The sequence below is a fragment of the Symsagittifera roscoffensis genome, chromosome 2 (genome assembly GCF_963678635.1).
Source record: "Symsagittifera roscoffensis chromosome 2, txSymRosc1.1, whole genome shotgun sequence".
NCBI lineage: Eukaryota > Metazoa > Xenacoelomorpha > Acoela > Convolutidae > Symsagittifera > Symsagittifera roscoffensis.
The window spans coordinates 68,548,393-68,567,493 of record NC_087063.1 but is presented as its reverse complement, the minus strand read 5'-3'; the positions used below and the strand labels follow the sequence as shown (position 1 = coordinate 68,567,493).

Below are 19,101 nucleotides of genomic sequence, written 5' to 3'. Positions count from 1 at the left end.
TGCTAAGCTGCACCTCGCTGATGTGTAAGCGAAAATTCTTGGCAGTTTCAAGAGTTTAACATGCTCGCTGCCTAGAAGATTTCATCAGAACAATTGATATTATTTAATTGATTCCGGTTCCATCTTAAATTCAGATTAGTTTTGTTTGTATGAGGCGGCCGTATCAGCTCAGCGATACTGCGCTGTCTCAGTGGTGCCAGCGGGACATTCCAAACTTCCCTCTCTCAGAGTTCGCCACGCAAAATCAGTCTGCATTAATAATAGCTTTCCAGTCCACCAGCAATCTCATTGCACAAAGCGAGTACAAATCTCTTCTCTGGTCTTCCTTTCAATCTTCAGGTCTGAATATTCTGAAAATATGCGAACAGTTGCGCAAACCACTTTGTTCAGACCCAAAAAATCAGACGTACCAAGGACTGACTCTTAATTTGTGGTCGTATATATGCTACCTGAATATACTTGTTATTGACGGTGCAGGCGCGAATGGGATATTTGACGTGGGTATATTTCAATATGCTGTGGAACAACCGCAAAGCGTCTGCAGATTTCTAATCAATGGTTAGTTCTAATATTAGATTTTATGTGATTTTTAGATCTAAAAAAAGATGTCGTTGTTGAAATTTTTATCCATTTCAGAGATTTACCGTTTACCGTACCGAAATGAACTATCGAATCTTAATTAAACTGCTCTTAAGTTACTATGAAGCAGTATTGTCTCCGAGCCTGATACTTGTTTGGTTAAAGTTCTAATTTGATGCTTATATTTGAGCATTTTTAGAGGTACAAAACAAAACATCCAACAAGTCACGCTCGCGACCCTCGGCAAAGAGTTTTGATGAAGATAATGACGAAGGAGATAGTGGAAGTCTGAGGTCTCCCCAGATAGGAAGCCTCCTGCAGCTGGTGAACAAACTGTTCACAGTGTTGAATATGGTCATGGAGAGGGTATCTCTTGCTCAGTCCGATCTCTCCCAACATATGCTAGTGACGAGATTGGCAAGTGCACTGCACTATTGCACGTATTCGAAACCAAAGGAGCTCTCAAAGTAGGTTGTGCAATCATGTATGTTCATAACTTTGTTGGGATCCATTGTAAATTCCGCTGGGTTCTTGAGTGAACCCGTAGTTTGATCTTGAAAAAGTGGTTGATCTTTTCGGACCTAAGGGGCTATGAAAAAGTCTATAAAAACGAATGATAAATTGGCGAGAAGAAATAGTATTGTTTTTTTTGCGTATCGCAGGTACTTTAGTGCTGTGTTTTCCTAACTTTGCTGTTGACAATGATTTTAATTCGTAATAATTTTGCTCTTTTGCTATTTCTTTTGCACTGTCCTTTTTTGCTTGTACAGTGTAATTGTTTAGGATCCTGGATGCTAAACTGTGCCTGAAAGTGCTAGGAACCTACATGACTAACCCCATTCACCAACTGACCCTGATACAGGACAGTATACTGATGAAACACCTCATGCCGATTGTGCTGATGAGGAACCCAAACCAACTGGATGGATCCACAGCACAGGCTACACTGACACAACCAGTGGTCCGTATGGCCGAGCTGACTGTCCAGCTGATTCGCGATTTGATCCAGGAGAAACCAGAAGCATCGCAGAGTGCCTTCATTCTGGCTCAGCATGTGACTGTGGGTGTAGTGGACAAAATGGAATATCGGTTTGTAATTCTCTAATGTTAAAATTAGCAGATAGAAGCTTGTCGAAACAGATCGATTTATGTAAATGGAACATGCAAAAGTATCACATGGAAGTATTTAGTATTATTTTCAAAGGTAAGTCCTCTTTTTGCAGAAACTGGTATGTTATAGGACGAGATAATTCAAGATAACAAAGAAGCAAAGAACATTTTCAAAATGTTTAATTCGTCCGTAATGATACTAATAAGTCTAATGATACTAATAAATCAACGATATGACCTAAATCAGATGCTCTTTTGGAATCTGTACGTCGTTGTGTTCCAGGAGCAAGACAGCGGACTCCTTGGTGTCTATCATATCACTCTTTCCAGAGTACTGCTACGAAGTCATGTCCGAGTGGCTATTCAGTAAACTACACAGCTCGAAGGTAATTATTAATCAAACTAACTAAGCGTGTAGAAGTTTTCCTTTCCCTCAACAACAAAACGGCATCCATTTTTACCTAAACCAACCTTAAATTGTATTTATTAATTTGCGACTTATTTTTCCATCATTTTTATAGGAGAGGTCGTAAAATCACTTTGGTTAGTCTAGAAATTGCACCTTCTGAAAATCCTAAATGCGTCCCGTATTGTTTTCATTTGTTTCTCAAAGCTGCGCCCTGGTTAGGTTTTAAATGCAAAATATGTATTAGTTTTCGATATGAATAAAGAGTAATTGTGGATGCTTATGGAGAGAGTCAAATCAATCTATCTGTATATCTTCTTTCGTGAGTTTTAACTAACATGTTATGTTTTTTTTCTAGCAAAATGAAAGACTGTTTGTGCTGGAAGTTCTCGAAAAACTACTCAACTTCAGCTCAAGTACTGGTACTGAAAATAGAATGAACCTGGACCATGAACAGTTAGTCGGATCTATACTTGACCGATGTTCAGACAAAGTACCTTCGATCAGAGCCAAAGCGTTCAGTTGTATCTCGACCATGTGTAAACTGAGAAGCGAAGCAATTTCAACTGTTCTCAAGACCAAACTAAGATCTATGCTCCGCGATGGTTCAGAAAATCAGGGAAATGAGGAGCCCTATAACAGCGCTTTGACGATGCCGCCGGATTTGGACCCGAACTTGCACGATAGTGGCGCTATCACGCTTGGCGAGAATGAATCGTGTTTCGAACTTATCTTTTTGCCGAGTTGTCGTGACGAGAAGTGCAATGTACGTAAAGCGGCACTTCAAGCTTTCGTAGACGTAGTAGTGTGTTTATTATCGACAAGCTCAGCTAAACAGTTGATCATCGCTGCACTAAATGAGGCCTCGACGGATGCTACGTTGGTAATTAGGAAGCAGGCAATTGAAAGTAGCACGAAACTGTTGCATGAGTTCGCTTTGGAGCATCAGTTCAAAGAAGCGTGGCTGGTCAATGTTATGCCGCTGTTCTCTGACCCGTAAGTTGAACTCTAGCGGAACCATATTTGCAATGTGATTCCATTAAGAATTCCGATATTAAGATCGATAGCAAATAGTGCAATTTTTTGCCTCTCGGTCGAAAGGTCAGTGGTTCAAGGCCTACCCTTATCGTGCTCACTGCTTGCTGTGGCGAGGCATTATTTCCCAGGCCAGAGAAATAACCGAAAAAAGTGATTATAAGTCTTAATAATTTGCGCAACAGCTGTTTGCCGCACAGACCTGAACATCTTGTATTTGTTGTTCCTCGTAACGCATGCTACTAGAAAGCGTAATCGATCAATAATCTAAATAAGTAATTGCCACAAATTTGGATGCAAAGAAAAATACGTTTTTGTGACTCAATTTTTGGACACTAGCGAATTGGGAATCCGAAGTGTTTTGATTGAATTTTTTAGCGAGAAGGCAGTAGTAGAGCGAGCCATTTCGGTATTCGAAGTGACAGTCCTCACTCCTCTCAGTCGTATGGAGTCCTCTGATGATCTCACTTGTTCCTCGGAAGTCCTCATGGCCTGGAGTCTCCTCGATATCCTGACCCTATCTGACAACTACATGTACTTCTTCCGACTGGGTGCGGCTGAATTATGCGGGCAAGTTCTACAACAGAGTGTGGAAAAATTGGTGGACTGTGTTAGAGCAAAGAGACACGAGGTGTCGTGTTGGATGCTACTATCTCGAATCATGAAGACAGAGGAGTGGAAAATAAGTAAGAGTGCATGTTTACACTTGCGAGCGAAGTGTAGTAGTACGAACCTTCTTTTTTCCAACCTAACTCGCAAATAAAAGTGTTCATTAAAAGTGTTCACTTATTTGGTGGCATTTTTGCTCTAATCACAATCTGTAGCATTGGAAATTTAATAGAATCTGTTCTCTGCTTTATTTGTGGCTAGTATTCAAATTTCGTGGCTGATGGCTGAGTGGTTTGTGCGTGAGATTCATAATCTCTAGCTCGCAGACCGAATCCGAGACGTAGCCGAATTTTCAGTAATTTGAGGCTTATTTCAACTTTTTACTATTGCACTCTACAGAGCCGCTTTTTGTCGTGTTCTCGCTAGTGTTTGCGAAGCACAGCTTCGCATCTGTGTTGAAATATATATGACACATTGTTCAGTTAACTTTTTTGTTCCGATCATTTGAAAAATATGGAGGAGCTTCGTATTTGGGTGTGTTTTAGTTTTTTTCTTTTTGTTTTCCACGATAAATCAGGTACCAGAAATAATCATCGTAATGGGTCGAGTTATATGTCATATTAAAGCCCCTTCAGTCTCGGTGTCGAGAAAAACCGTTTTGAAATTTCTGGTCTATTTTTTGGTCTAATTTCAAGCTAACAAGGTGAGCGCGCACGAAAAGCCTATAGAAGGTTAAGCTTAAATTAAGCTGTGAAAACTTTGTTTTACTGGAGTAAAATTAGTTTTTGGAGTTTTTTAGCGAATGTCGGGAATCAAAAACTTCAAAATTTTAAATTGGGAATCAAATTTTGAATATTTCTGCAATAAAATTAGAAAAACTTTCCGTTTTTTCAGCCATTTTGTTACAAAACTTAGATTGGAACATTCTGTGCCTTTTGTACAGTAACCGGCTGTCCTTCTTTTTTCATTAATCATTTTGTTTACTGTTATTTTGTAATCAACTCTCAAGCGAAAATATTTTTTAGCTAATATGGCGAAGACTTGTTTTTCTTTGTCTGAAAGCAGTTTAATGCACAAATATGACTGTAAGCTAGATATTTTATAAAAAAAATCCAAGGTTAATGAGGAGTTTCGATTTTAAAACCAGAACAAAAAAGACCACTCAAATATTTATTGAGTTGAAATCTGAGCTTTGAATTTAGTTGCCAATGAGGCGTTGAAAGAAGTGACGAGCAACCTAACGATGGACAACTCAATCGTTGAGCAGAATGACAGATTCAGACTGTCTTTCATCATGGACATCCTCTGCTTCTCATCCCCGAAGTCAATCCCGAAAGCAGACATGAGCAGTGCAGTGAATTCTCTGTTGGCTGTGGCGGGAAAAGTGTCACTACCATTGCACTGCGCAACAGATATTTTGGGCGCTGTGAGTGTGATCACGGAAAAATATGAGTTACAAGAAGTGTTGCAGAATTACGCCATTTTTACAGCAGAGGTATTTTTGATTAACATTTTAGCTAGCTAACTTAGGATAGTTAGAGCCTCAAATTTTTGAAAGTATTCCAAAACAATGGTTGAAAATTGCATTGAAAAACGTTTGCTTCCGCATGTTAGCTGGTCACGAAAATTGCGGGAACCATTTTTTAAACCAAATATCATAAATTTTTACCATTTTTTTTTCAGGTTCACTCACTCATAACGATATTATTTGATCAATGAATAAATCGCCTTAGAATTAATCGGAGCTTGATTTTAAAACTATTGGTTAGGTTTTTTAGGGAACAAAAGAAGCAATAAAAACCTATGACCCCTCCGTGTATCTAATGGACGAACCAGCATTCGACAACGAGAGCTTCATGCGCAAACTGTTCATAGTCGGCCAACTGACCTTCTGCAATCTGCAAGAGTGTTCAAATGCTCTTTCGTCCCTGAAGTCTTGCTTCAAACCACTTCTGAAGATGATGCAAAGTTTATTAAGTATTCGGAAGCAAAATGCTGAGAATCCGGAGCTGGATGATGAACATATGGCGTCTGTTCAGGCGGTGGGCGTGATCGCCATTGGAAACATGTGTCTAATCTTCGAAGAGTTCAATAAACAAGGTTACTTCCTCGAATTTTCCGTTTATCCGCTGCGACTAAGTTTGAATTGTGATTCATGCGAGTTTTTGACCTACATCAACTAGCATCAGCTTTCAAATCAACAAAATTGTCAACTACTTTTATGACGACTTATACATAATGGAAAGGACGAACATACAAGCTGTTCAGCTCACTACGGAGAACCGCTGCTGTGCCTCTTTTAAGAGCTAAATGCAATTTTTTGATTAATTTTCTGGGCTGAGGAATGTTGCCTAATCCGCAAGCAACGAGCAAGGACCAGGGTGGGCCTCGAGCGTTCGATTGAGAGGCAGAGTTGTAACCACTTCACCACCGCTCCCCCTTTTGATCTCTATCAACTAACATAATCTTTAAAATCAACAAGAACTTCAGATAGTTGCTTGTTACTAAACATCTGTTATGAGTCGGTTATTTTGGTTAAGCAAAGATTTTTTTTTTTCAAAAAGGAGCCGATTTGTTGGGAGATCTGATCGCCCCTTCTACACATGACGACTACCGAGAAAATTACTGCTCTCTGAAAGTAGCCAACAACGTTATAATAGTTCTCTGTGACCTATGCAAGCGATACACGCATACAGTGGAGAGGTTCCTGCCCCGAATATACAGATATCTAGCATGTCCAGATTCATTCCTGAGATACCAGACACTAGCTGTGGTGTTTGAATTGCTCCAGAACGAGTACATAAAGATACGCGACAGTCTTTTTTTCAGGTGGGGCCTTAAAGCTGAACTTCCTTTGCTATGATTCAGCTGAACTTCCTATGCTATGATTCAAAATTTGTCGGATGAATATGCTTCATCTACAATGATTTTTTGTTAAATGTTATCAGAGCTTGAACTTCAAAAAAATTCAATTCAAAAAGATATTGAACAAAAAAGAAATCCATGTATATAGTTGCCATGTTTTGATCTGATTTTTATTGCAAAAGAGCACCTTTATGCGTTTTGAATGATACAATGTGAATAAAAAATGTCGCAATTTTTTGCATGGACTGTCGAGTTTTATTGCAGAATGCTGACTTTGTACGTGGATGAGACGGAGAAAGTGGCAAGACTGGCCGAATACTGTCTAGATCACATGGCCACCAGACACCGCTCCCTCTTCTTCACCCACTTGCCAGAGACGCTCTTCTTCCTCAACGAACACCACACTCATCCCAAGTACAACCAGTTCCCCAAGGAAGGTTAGTAGAATGCGTTATAAACTACTTGTCAAATAAGTGTTCTTAGTGATTGTTCTGCCCATTCTTCAAAGGGAGGCAACTAAGGGATTTTCTGCGCGACTTCCGTTTTTTTCTTTCGAGTACCTGTAACAAAACTCATAGGATTTCATGTGGTATAACATTCTTTTTATTTAATTCTTTTTTTGATTTACCGCTAATTAGTGGATGAGCAATAACGATTGGTTTTGATATCTGAATTAACTGATTTTTCTTGTTATTAAAACTAGAATTATTTCATTTGCTCTGGGGAGTGCGAGCAGAATGTTACCCGATAAGAGCACTTTCTCCGACGCTAGTCGCTCATTTTGTTAGCAGTTTTGTGTATGTCAAAAGTTTTTGAGGGAAAATTCGGATCTACTTAATATTCCCCCCCCCCCCCCCATGGTACCTACTTGATAAATACAGTAAATTAGCACTGAGCTTTCTATTGAGAATCTCATAATTTTGCTGCATTCTGATTGGTCGAAAAATCGACCATTTTGATCTGCTTAACAATCCCCCCCCCCCCACCCTTTCTTGAAAGGGGTGGAGGTTGTTAAGTAGATCCGACAATTCTTATACCTCTTCGAAGGTATCGACGTTCTGAGCTGAAAGTTAACCTGGAATTTAGTCTATAATCTTTTTTCGCAAAGCTTTGGAGATTTAAAATTGTCAGTTTCTCGGTTTATTGGACTAGCTTGTGCGATTCAATCCGCAAACTAAGTCAATATTCGAAGTTCGTTCCAAATAGTCGTTCAAAAATGATTCGAGGCAAGCTAATTGGTCTCCATTGCACTAACGAGGTAGCGATTTGTGTATTAGTGTGACTCTACCTGTTTCGCAACCTAACTTGCAAAAACAGTGCTCATTTGGTGGTACTTTTGCTATAATCAAAATATGTAGCATTGGAAATTTCTTAGCATCTGTTCTCTGCTTTATTTGTGGCTAGTGTTTGACGATCGTTAAGCGTTCGTGGCTGAGAGAGAAGGACGTGAGACTCGAGGTCGCTGGTTCGAATCCGACTCGTAGATCAAGTTATTACTAATTCGGGTAGTAGTAACAAGAATTAGTGAATAGTTCTCGTTTCGAGCTATAGTCAAAATATATAAGGCTTGCTTTTTGGTAACAAACCATTTTTTGGTTGCGAGCCATATTAGGTACCACCTAAAAAGCTCGGAAGGATAAAGAGTGGATTTTTATTAAAGCCTTATTAGTCGTACTTTGCAGTCCAAAACATGCGAAAAATAGAAAAAGTTAACTGTGGTCGGATTAATCTGTGATATTTGCCCAGTAACATTCTATCAGTGTTTTTTATGTTGTTTGTTTTGTGGGTATTTCTGTAAGATCTCATTTTTTTTTCTGACCTTTTGGAGCTGTTTTTGCTGTTTATTGCTTGTTTCCCGCGAAGTGTAGCTTCACCTCTGAGGCCTGAAGTGTATTTTGAGTCCCTTGGTTTTTCTTAAAACAGCCGAAAAAAACTAAAAAACAAATAACGCAAAAGTTTTTTTATGAGGTGCTAATGAACGTAGAGGTCATATAGGTCGTATTTATTTTTATTTGTATTTTTTAGAATGATTGAGTTCTATTGAGAAATTTATGAAAAATCTAATTAACCATCTTAATCCATCCATATAATGTTGGAAAAATTAAACTTGCAAGATTCTCAAATTTAGATTCGTTGGCTTTTTAAATTTTTTTTTTCATTATTTTTGTTATTCGACGGGCCGTATTTTCTTCGCTTGCAATTAGCAAGCATTTATAAATGGGAATATAGCTCAGTTTTTTGATAGTATTTGCTCAGTATACTTCGTTCGAGGTCCCAATTTGGGTCACTTAGTTCAGAGATAACGTCTGAGATGGAGACGACAAAGGTTATGGATTCGATGCTGGCCAAGAGCAGAATTTTTATAAAATAGTTTTTTTTCTTAGAAGTTTAATGAGCCATGTAGGGTAGACTTGTGTTATTTTTAGATATACTTATGTTAATGTAATAACGTATGTTGGCCATCAATGTCAACGTTATTGTTAACGTGATTTGTGAACGTGATTAACGTGTTTTTGATAGGTTGTTAAACAATTTCGCTTGTTTGTCGGAATATGTTCGAGTTTGAATATATTCGAGACAAACGTATGGAGTTTTTCCGCCACATTTTCTGATTTTGAATGGCATTGCAAGTGGCGCGAACCTCTGCCTCGCCTCGGTGTGACAAGTATTAAACAATAATTCAATTGCAATTGCTTTTTTGGATTGGGTAGATAGATTTATTAGCTGTAGCTAGTTGTTTAAATAATCGATGTGTTGAAACTTGTGTGAGATCTAATGGTTATTTTGATCGAATAAATGATGATTGCTTTCGTGGTGCAATGCTTCTTTCGAAAGAACTTTACGCTAGCCATTTGCGAAGTGCATGTGAGCTGTTTGCCGAATTCATGACCGCTATTTGCGGAAAATTTATGTTTTGACTAATTTTGTCTTATGTATGCGTGTTGCGCTTTAAATGGTTTCCAAAACTTAGGATCCCTGTTGCTCTAATCTAAATCTTGTGTTTACTCATCCCAAATTAGGTAAATAAAAATTCGATTTTAGGACTGGTTCGCTCGGGGCTCGGTGAAACTCCAGAAGGAAATGAGGAGATCCAACCGGAAATGGAAATTCCTGTAGCGGTGTCAGCTCATCAGAACAAGCGGCTCCTCGTCTACCAATTCCTAGCACAGCACCTCAGCGAACAGCAGAAGTTTCAGCTAAAAGTGCGGCTGATGACAGAAGTGGTCGGATGTTACGTGAAGAGTTCTGGGCCGGTTGAGCCAACTTTCGAGAATATTCTATCGGATGTTCTGAAGCTATTCACGTTGAAGGTATGTTTATTTAAATTTTACGATGATCCTGGAAAAATTTACTGATCAAACTTTTTCAGACAGGAAATAAAAGAGTTTCAAGCTCCTAAATCCAAAAGTTTTGTATACTTGTAAAAAAAAGGTCAAATTCATAAAATTTTTAACAATTATGATAGATCATGGGGATAATTCATAGCATTCAGTAACACAACGATTCGCTCCAGTGAAACAAATATAGTCTGTTGAACCCTTTTTAAAGAGTCGATGAATGTAGTGAAGACTCTTTATTGTTCTTTTTTTCGTATTTTTTTTCAGGAAAAAGTCTGAAAATGCTCTAATAACTACAAACGTGCATTCACACATATTGATGCATTTGTGCATGCACTTAGCCCCCCCCCCCCCCCTCCAGGGATTCGACCCTTTGTGCTTTTTTGAGATATCCATTTTTGGCGGACAGACCCTAAAATTTTTCTAAAGGCGCTTTTGGCGCCAATTTGTACTAATTTTGAAGGGGAGCGCGCGCCAAAAACGCAATTTTTTGGTCAAAATTTTCTAAAAATGCCTAAAAACGCTTTTTTGGCCTGCTTTTTCAAAGTTTGCCTGCGGCGCAGAAAATTTGGTCAAAATGGGGTCTTTATTGTGCTTTGGGTTAGCTCGAAAAATCAATTTGATCGACCTAATAAAAAAGTCGACATAATTTTCGTGAAAATCCGCCCCCCCCCTCGAGAAAATCCTAGATCCGCCCCTGCACTTAGGTGTATATGCACTTCTTGATTTCAATTTAATTCCATCTGCTGAAAGTTAGCTAAACTTGGGAATCGTATGGCGCGCAAAAACTTGAACAACTTCTAGTTTCGAACTTCAGTTTTATAGGTTTCCCAGCGGAATAAAAATTTTATTTATTCATCGACGTTTCTCCAATAGACTTAATTTTCGCAAAAAAGTGTCAATAATAAATTTCTGTGTCAGTCTTGAAGTTCAATCTTAATGTTTTCAGATACTTTATCTTGAAAGAGCTTTAACCTGATGTTTTTTTTCACGCAAATTCAGAAGTCATTTGTTCAGTTCTATTGAATTCATTGAAACGACATTTTTCGTATTTTCTGTTCATGTTTATATTTGTAAATGGTGAGATGGGTGCCTTTTTTTCAAACCGGAAAACACTGTCTCGGCATTCGACTGAAATACTTGTAGCTGCCACCTTTGAAATTTGCTTCCACACGGGTTGTCTCGAAATTAATCCACATAATCCATTTAAAAGGGCTACGTCTCCTTCTTTTCTAATTTTTTTTGAAGGAAGTAGCGATATAAATTTTGAAATCAAGCTCCGGTATAAAGGCCAGAGCGACAAATGATTTGAGGATCATGCGTGCCGTTTTTAATTGTCGATTCATTGTCAACAATCCAAATTCTTGAATTTTGCGGCAAGTAACTGAAGCAAAGTGATCAAAGCAGCGTTTTACAACTCCACTATTGAAAATTTTCTGGATAATTTTCTTTGGCCCTCCAAATTGGTGAAGGTACAAGTCTTGGACTGCTTCTTTAAACTGTCTGAAGGCCCGGATATTTGGATATATTGATGTCCACTTTTGCTTTGCTGTCAGAAGTAGGCTAGGGGACCTGTTTATTCATTAACAGTAGCAGGGACTGTGCATATTGAAAAAATAAAGCATGCCAGGCTTTGAATAAATGATCTGCATGCCACACAGTTTTTGACTCCAATTTCAGTAAATTTTCGTTAGTTGAATTTGATTGAGAGTAATGAACGTAGTGAAGACTCTTATATAGGTCTTGCTGATTTTTTTCAGGAAAAGTCCTAAAAGCATTCGTGACTGAGAGTACAGGGCGTGAGATTCCAATTCCCGAGGTAGCAGGTTCGAAGCCCATACGTAGCAAAATTTTACTAATTCGAGGCTTATTTCTATTTTTTCTTATTTCACTTTATAAAGCTGATTTTTCTCGTGTTTTCACTTGTGTTTGCGAAGCGCAGCTTCACTTCTGTGTTGAATATTTACGCTTGCGGTTATAGAGTTAACAATTCTTGAGCACCTAGTTTTTTGTAAAATTATTACCTGTTTAATGCAAAAACAAAAGAAAGAGCTATGTTGCAGCTTTTGTTCACGGAATGGTCAATTTTAACTGGAATGTCTAATTTCCCGACTGCTGACATGCAGACTGCTATCATTTAGGTAGTAATTAGGGGAAGTTCGAAAATAGCCTTTTTCAAAGAAAAAATCTTGAAAAGTTTGTTTTAAAGAGTAATGAAGACTCTTATATAGATCTTGGTGATTTTTTTCCTGGAGAAAGTCTTAAAAGTCTCTAATAACTACAGATGTACATTCATACTTATTGAGGCATTTATAAATGCACTTAATTATATATGCACTTTTCGAGTTCAATTGAAATTCATCTGCTAAAAGTGACGTAAATAGCACTCTCTAAATACGAACGTGGAAATGGCGCAAAAAATCGTGAACGATTTCTAGTTTCGAAAGGGGAATTCAATTTTTAGATTTCCAGCGAAATAAAAACTTTACATATTGATCCAGGTTTATCAAATTGTGTTAATGTTATCAAAAAAGCGCCAATCAGAATTCGTTCTAGAAATCCAAAGAGCTTAAAAAAGGGCATATATTTTTTTCTTTGAAATTCGAAAGTTGAGATTTTTTCAACAGAATCAGTTTTTTTAATGTTTACTTGCGTTCATTACTTGTTTCTTGTTGGGCCGGTATCGAAAAGCCAAAAACTATACCTATCAGGGCCTCAGAGAATTCGAAATGTTTTTGACTGTGTCGGAGATTTGAATACTTTGGCTGCTCGTTTTAGTTGAATAGTTGTGGCTCAAAATTTCAACTGTCGCAAAACCTCAATCATCTTAATTTAAACATCTTCTGCGTTTTCAGTAAAAATTGCTTGGGGATTCATAACTTCTCGAATTTCGCCCCGTGCGTTTAAAAAAATAGTTCTTACTAACTGGTTCATGCGTTTTTGTTGTGGTTCTCAGCACCCCATAGAAGAATGCTCTCCTAGCAGAAATTGTACTAAAAAAGGGTGTATGTTTGTGTTTCCTCGTGAGTCTTAAGTTTTCCCTGCAAAAAAGTCACGCCTTTTGCAGTAATGCGTTTAAAATATTTAAAATTAGCTTGGTTTGGGAACATTAATATAATTTAAAAAAAAAACTTTCAAGAAATATTTTCATGACCATGGTCTCGGGTAGTTTTTACTTATTTGTGGTTCAGATTACATATTTCGTGGACAGTTTGGTTTTTACCGAGTTCGGTAATGGCGAAATTGAATGGCATAGAGAAACCAGCTAGTGCATGAGTCGTGGGATGAGATTGAATGAAAAGAGTGAAGTAAAACGCTGATATTCTAGGTGATACTAATTTTCAATGGTCCTCATTGTACGTGTTAGTTTTGTTTTAAATCCGGTTTTTAATTCAATTATGTTGTTAGGTTTAGTTTCTATCCGCGCGTCGACTTTTAATCCTGAATTTGCATTGTTTTTAGTCCCCTAATGAACACTTAAGCATGCTGCTAGTTGTTGCTTGTAATGAATTGTCGTATCTGGTTAAGATAGGCGCGCTCTCATTTGCTGAATAAATGGTAATTAATGGGGCTATTATCATGGGTGATGGGCCGAATGGGCGAAGGACTCATGCGCTAAGGACCAAAAAGGAAAAACATTCGAACATCAAAATGAATCAATTGCCGTGCATTTAAAAGGAATTAAATGAATCAGTATTTTGCTTTTTTATAACGAAAGCCTTGAAACATAAACTTTGTTCCAAGTCGTCGGCGGTCAGTCACAATTTGAAAGTATTGAATATTTCTGCCATTTTTATATTCGGCCAATTTTTATTTAAATCCCTGGAAATGTTTACTTTCTTTGAGGTTTTCACGCTTCTTTCCTATTTTCGTCTAGGTGATTTTTGTTCCGACTTTCGATACGAAAGTAACGGAATGTTTGTGCTCGGGGTGGGTTTTTTTTTCTTCAGACAAATTTCGACTTTTTAACTAGCCATTTTTGACGGAATTTTTTTTATATCATTCGAAAGCTATTGTTGTCCTGAGCTTATATTTGAATATAATTCACCTGTGATCATTTTTCGTGAAGTTATGAGGGTTTAAAGATTGCCATTTTGGCCATTTTGACCAATTTAGGACAATTAACGCGCGATATAATTCGCGCTATTAACGCGTAAGCGGAGATTTAATCCGTCTTAGAAATCGTTCCAATTTAGTTGGAAGAAGCTTATTTGCCATAATTGATTTGTTACAAGGAGCGAAATCTATCCTTTTGTACTTTATATGGCGTGTGGGGGGATGATTTTCATAAAAAAATTTCAAATTTTAGATTTTTTTTTCATTTTTATTACATTTTATTAAACATTAAAAGGCAGTCGGAACATTCAGGGCTTCGCCCTGATACGAGCAGTCTTGTTGTCTTTTATATAAGTCTCGGTGTTTTTTTTCAGGAAGAAAGTCTTGAAAATTGTTTACGCTCTATTTTCTTTTTTCGCGGTTTGACTTATGATTTATTTTTCAGTTCACTTCTTTTCCTTTGTTGAAATTAAGGCAAACTCCACTATCGAACAGCGAAAGTATGAAGATCACGAAAGAAAGTGAGTGACTTCTGATTTTGAATATGCAAATCAATTATCAGATTTTTCCAGTAAAATAAAAGTTTTAGTTAGTGATCTGTCTTAGTTTCATTAAAAAAGTGTCAATCATAAATTGTTCTACAAATTCAAAGAGCTTTAAGGCCATCTATTTTTTTCTTCGAAGTTCATAAGTAGAAGGTTTTTCAAAAAACAAGTCAGTTTTTTTCAGTTTCCTTGCGTTCTTTATCTTTTCTAACTGTCAGTTGGCTATGTTTTGAAATTGGAAATGGCGGGGAAGACAGAGAATCAGTTTCAAAAGTAGATTTTTCTCTTTTTTTTCGGAGTGGAATTAAAATATACTTCTTGATCCAGTTTCTTAAATTTAAGCTGGATCTTGTTAACTATTTCTTGTTAACTATGGTACGTTGCACCGAATCCTCCCCTGTAAATTTTAAGGAAGATTAGTGAAAATCACAGAGCTGCATGGTTGTATTTTTGGGTGATACTCGAAAGTTCATTCAAATTTTCTGTTTGTCTGGCTATTTTTGCTCTTTCACTAATCATTGTTATATTATTCTATGCAGTCTGAAAAAAAATGATTTTTTTTTATCAGGCGATGAAAACAGCATCAGGTTCACGGGAGAACACCGACCCTGATAACAACTCAGTTGAACCTAAAAGTAATTCCGGGCAATCTGTTACTGAAACTTCATCGACCACGAGTTCAGCTAAATTCACAGAGATGGTGCGAGATGTAACAGTGGAGCAGTTTTTACCAGTGATGCTGAGTTTGCGTGAAAAACTGAAGCAAGAGCAAAAAGAAAAACTTCTTGTGGATGTTTTGACTTGCTTGGGCGATATGATTAAAGACTACAAAAATGATCTGGGTAGAATTTTGGACAGAGAAGAAACAAAATCAGTAGAAACAGAGATTAAACAAAGTCAATATGTACCGATACGTCAATACAAGAGACTTAATTTAACGTCGACATTCGATTACTCTCTAGCGTCTAACTTGACCGGCGTTGGCTTTGAAAGTTCATTCTTTGGCGCTTCTTCAGTTAGCGGCTCAACCAGTGGTCTATATCGCCGACCATCGAGTGTTTTCAGCCGAACAAGCTCGGGCGAAATTTCCATATCGTACCGACAACGCGAGTCGCTAACTTGTGCGTCGCCAGTAGTTGAAAAGGAAGCTGCAATTACGAACATGAAGCTGTTGACGCCGATTGAGGAAGCAAGTCGAGAGGGCTCGAATAGCCAAAGTCAAAATATCCTAAGCCAAAATATCTTGAGCCAGAATGTGCTTAGTCAGCCAATTAATAATGAGAATGCTGTCACATCTACGCCTTTTAAGGCTGGAAGATCAACCGACAATCCGTATTAATTGAGGGTTGCCTGAGAAAACATACGATTATTGCTTAATGTCTCGAAAAATAGGCCATATCACGATTTAAGTTGTTATTACTTAAAAAAGATCTACACTTTGAAAGAAAACATGTAAAAAATCTATAACATGAGAGATTTCTTACCTATTTTTTGCGACGTCGTGTATTTTCCTGGCTTCTACACAAATATATCGTTTCACTGGTTTAAAATGTTTTAAGAATTGTTATGCGCGTTTTGTTTCTTGACATTTATTGAAAATGGTGGCCGTTGAATAATTTGTTTTGTAATTATGTTGAATTTGTAAGTTGGGTTAGTTTCTAATTGATAGTTGTTAGTTTCATTTTTTTATCCGATAACAAGTATATGCTCGATAATTGGTTGAGTGTGTATAAGTTATAATAAGACTTGATTCTAATCGAGGAAATGGTAATTTTGGCTCATCAGTATTTTAGCGGTTGATGTGAAGGTGAGTTATTAAATTTATCAGAAAGATAATCGAAGCTCAAATAGGCTTTTTGCTTCATGAGTGCTCTATGCATAAAGTAGACGTCCCGATCATATACTGAACCGCAAAAGAATAGTTGCTTGAGTTATCCCCTCTAGTTAGAATTGAAGCTATGAAGTCGGGTTTAGTTATAGTTTCCTTTCAGACCTGTTTGAAATGAGTCTTTGAAGATGGGAATTTTGTCTGACCCGGATAGGAGAAGCTCGCTGGTTGAGCTGGCTACTAAGTATGGCAACTTGGTCGCAGTTCTTCTCTACATTCTAAACTTTGTCGCCTTCCTCGCCCTTTTTCATCCGATGTTGCGCGAGAGAACTTACTTTTCGGAAAATGCGCTGCTAGCTAATCAAGTTGAACTGACGTTCAATAGCGAACATACGGCTGCTAAACTGGAAAGGGAAATGCGCGAACTTGCCTCGGCTAAACGACAAATGCCTCACGATTGGATTGTTGATAAATTAGTTGAAACGGATATTGAAGCTTATGTGCAAAATTTCACTGTTTTCCACCCATTTATGAAGCAGCCGAAAACAGGTCGAAATGTTTATGGGATCATGCGAGCTCCTAGACACAGTAGCACAGAAAGTATAGTATTCGCTATTCCTTATGACATAAATACTGTCTACAAAAGTATTCCTCTAATGTTGGCGTTAGCTCAGCATTTTAGAAACCAAATTTATTGGGGCAAAGATTTGATTTTCGTGTTTTCGGATTCGAAGCTAAATGGACTGCAAGCCTGGCTGCAGGCGTATCACGGGCACCCGGAGTCGGGTGCCATTAAGGGCTCAAGGCTTGAAACTAGAGGAGGTAGTATTCAAGCGGCTCTGAGTATTGAAATCAGCCAATCATCTTGCGACGGGCTTAACTTTATACTCGAAGGAATGAATGGACAACTACCCAATCTCGACTTGTTCAACGTTATGGATAAGTTGACAAGGTCAAATGATGGTAGCGTGTATCTTCACGGAAGAAGAGATCCTCCCACTAGGGATTTGTTCCAGAACTGTCTAGGAATGGTTAAAACGTCGCTCTTAGGCATGTGGCAACAAGCTTCTGGGCGCCCAGTTTCAGGACACTCCCTCTTTTTGCCATATCACATAGATGCTCTGTCAATCAAGTGCCAGAGTGATTTTGTTCTCGCGGCTTCTGGACGTAATAGAATCCCAAACATGGGCTATGCCAACATCGCGAGGACTATCGAAGGAACCGTGAGGTCAATTAACAATCTGCTGGAAAGGTTTCACCAGTCGTTTTTTTATTACATAATGCCAAGTACTAATAATTACATATCAATTGGGCTTTACATTCCAGCATTGGTGATTTGTCTGCTTTCTAGTGCAATAGTAGCAATTTCTCTGTGGCACAAATCGCTAGAAGTTTTGCATGTGTTTGAGCAGCCGGATATTCCAAGTTTGAGAATTATTCCGGACGTGACTTCGGTTTTCAGAATTCTGATTTCTGCGTTTCTGTTACCAAGCGCTGTTTACTTCGCGGTTCCTTATTTCAATGAGTTCCAACTGCAGTACCTCTTAGATGAAAGTATCGACAACGCAGATATTTTGATGCTGACTTTTCTGATGGCATTTTTAGCCATAGTTACTATACCATTATACATGCCTTCACTTTATTGCCAAGAAAAATTAACAATGAGTCAACGTCAAGTGTACAAATCAATTGCAATGTTTTTGAGCATCATCGGAATAGGGTGTAATTGCGTGGCCAACTTTTCGTTGACTTATTTCATAGCAATTATAGCGGTGCCTTTGATGAATTTGACAGCTCCATCTAAATGCAAATTTATGCGAAGCATTCAAAAATTAATATGCTTAATCATATCGCCTCTTACCATTGTTTTAGTGATGCCTGTTGTTTCATTTAGCTACAGTTTTCCTGGTGAAGAGATAAACTTGGACGTATGGTACTCGCAAGTGAAAGGACTCATTTCTAAGGTGGTACATGAAAGTTATGTCCATAACTCGGCCATGCTGTGGCAAATGTGGGCTTTGTTTATACCGCTATGGCTTCTACACTGGTTTATGCTGTGGTTGCCTATAGTTGAAAGTGACCAAACGGAGTCTTGTCTCTTAAATAAACCTGAGTCTGAAATTGAAAATAACCTGAAATCTGAAACTGAGAATGAAATTCATCAGAAACCTGAAACCGAGGAAGTTGAAGTGCAAGAAATTGAGAATGAAGACAAAATAGACAAAGAAAAATGAATATCGGTTCTCCAACTTAAATGAATAGAAATTCTACTTGAAGTGAATTTCTGCGCTTTAAACTACAACAAAATCAAACTCCAAAACTTCAAATTGGCAGTGTAAAATTTATTTCAATTAGCTGCTGGCTTCCATAAGGTTATTGTTAAAAACAATGAATTAATCTGATTCTTCGTGAATGAGTTACCCAAATGATTTGGATATACTTTTTCCCGAAAATTGATGCAAATTTCTCTTTGAAATGATTGTTTTTTCAAAGTATGTTTTAATTTGGCTCGGGAGGTCTGCTTTTTTGCAACCGTACATGCAAAAAATACCCTTGCATAAAAATTCTAATGTTTTGGCTGATTTATAACCGCTATATATTCTTTGCATGGAACCGTTCAAGTGACTCTCTCTTAACAGAGTTTTTGGACAATTTTTCTATCAATGTGGCTTGAAAGACCAAAAATACAACTTTGGGATGGGCAAGTGAGCTGTTTAACTTATAGTTTGA

General features: G+C 37.8%; 2 protein-coding genes across 2 annotated transcripts; both read left to right on the top strand.

Annotated features, from left to right (window-relative positions):
• Positions 1–1,405: 1,405 nt before the first annotated feature.
• LOC134839927 (condensin-2 complex subunit D3-like) lies at positions 1,406–15,968 on the top strand. Its single transcript, XM_063855555.1, has 10 exons — positions 1,406–1,668; positions 1,973–2,075; positions 2,454–3,091; positions 3,509–3,816; positions 4,942–5,234; positions 5,518–5,839; positions 6,304–6,568; positions 6,869–7,041; positions 9,647–9,915; positions 15,112–15,968. The coding sequence occupies exons 1-10, from the start codon at positions 1,406–1,408 to the stop codon at positions 15,880–15,882; spliced, it is 3,405 nt and encodes a 1,134-aa protein (XP_063711625.1). The 3' UTR covers positions 15,883–15,968.
• A 591-nt stretch (positions 15,969–16,559) lies between these two features.
• Positions 16,560–18,605, top strand: LOC134839926 (glycosylphosphatidylinositol anchor attachment 1 protein-like). The gene has a single exon (XM_063855554.1). It carries the CDS (start codon positions 16,560–16,562, stop codon positions 18,603–18,605), a length of 2,046 nt encoding a protein of 681 aa, XP_063711624.1.
• The last annotated feature ends 496 nt before the right edge of the window (positions 18,606–19,101 follow it).

What these genes read in the sequence shown, in the direction of transcription:
- LOC134839926 (XM_063855554.1), top strand. Translation starts at nt 16,560, where the DNA reads ATGGGAATTTTGTCTGACCCGGATAGGAGAAGCTCGCTGGTTGAGCTG.
- LOC134839927 (XM_063855555.1), top strand. Translation starts at nt 1,406, where the DNA reads ATGACTAACCCCATTCACCAACTGACCCTGATACAGGACAGTATACTG. An exon ending in CGCGACAGTCTTTTTTTCAG is followed by an intron (nt 6,569 to 6,868) that starts GTGGGGCCTTAA and finishes GTTTTATTGCAG; the next exon opens with AATGCTGACTTTGTACGTGG. An exon ending in CAACCAGTTCCCCAAGGAAG is followed by an intron (nt 7,042 to 9,646) that starts GTTAGTAGAATG and finishes ATTCGATTTTAG; the next exon opens with GACTGGTTCGCTCGGGGCTC.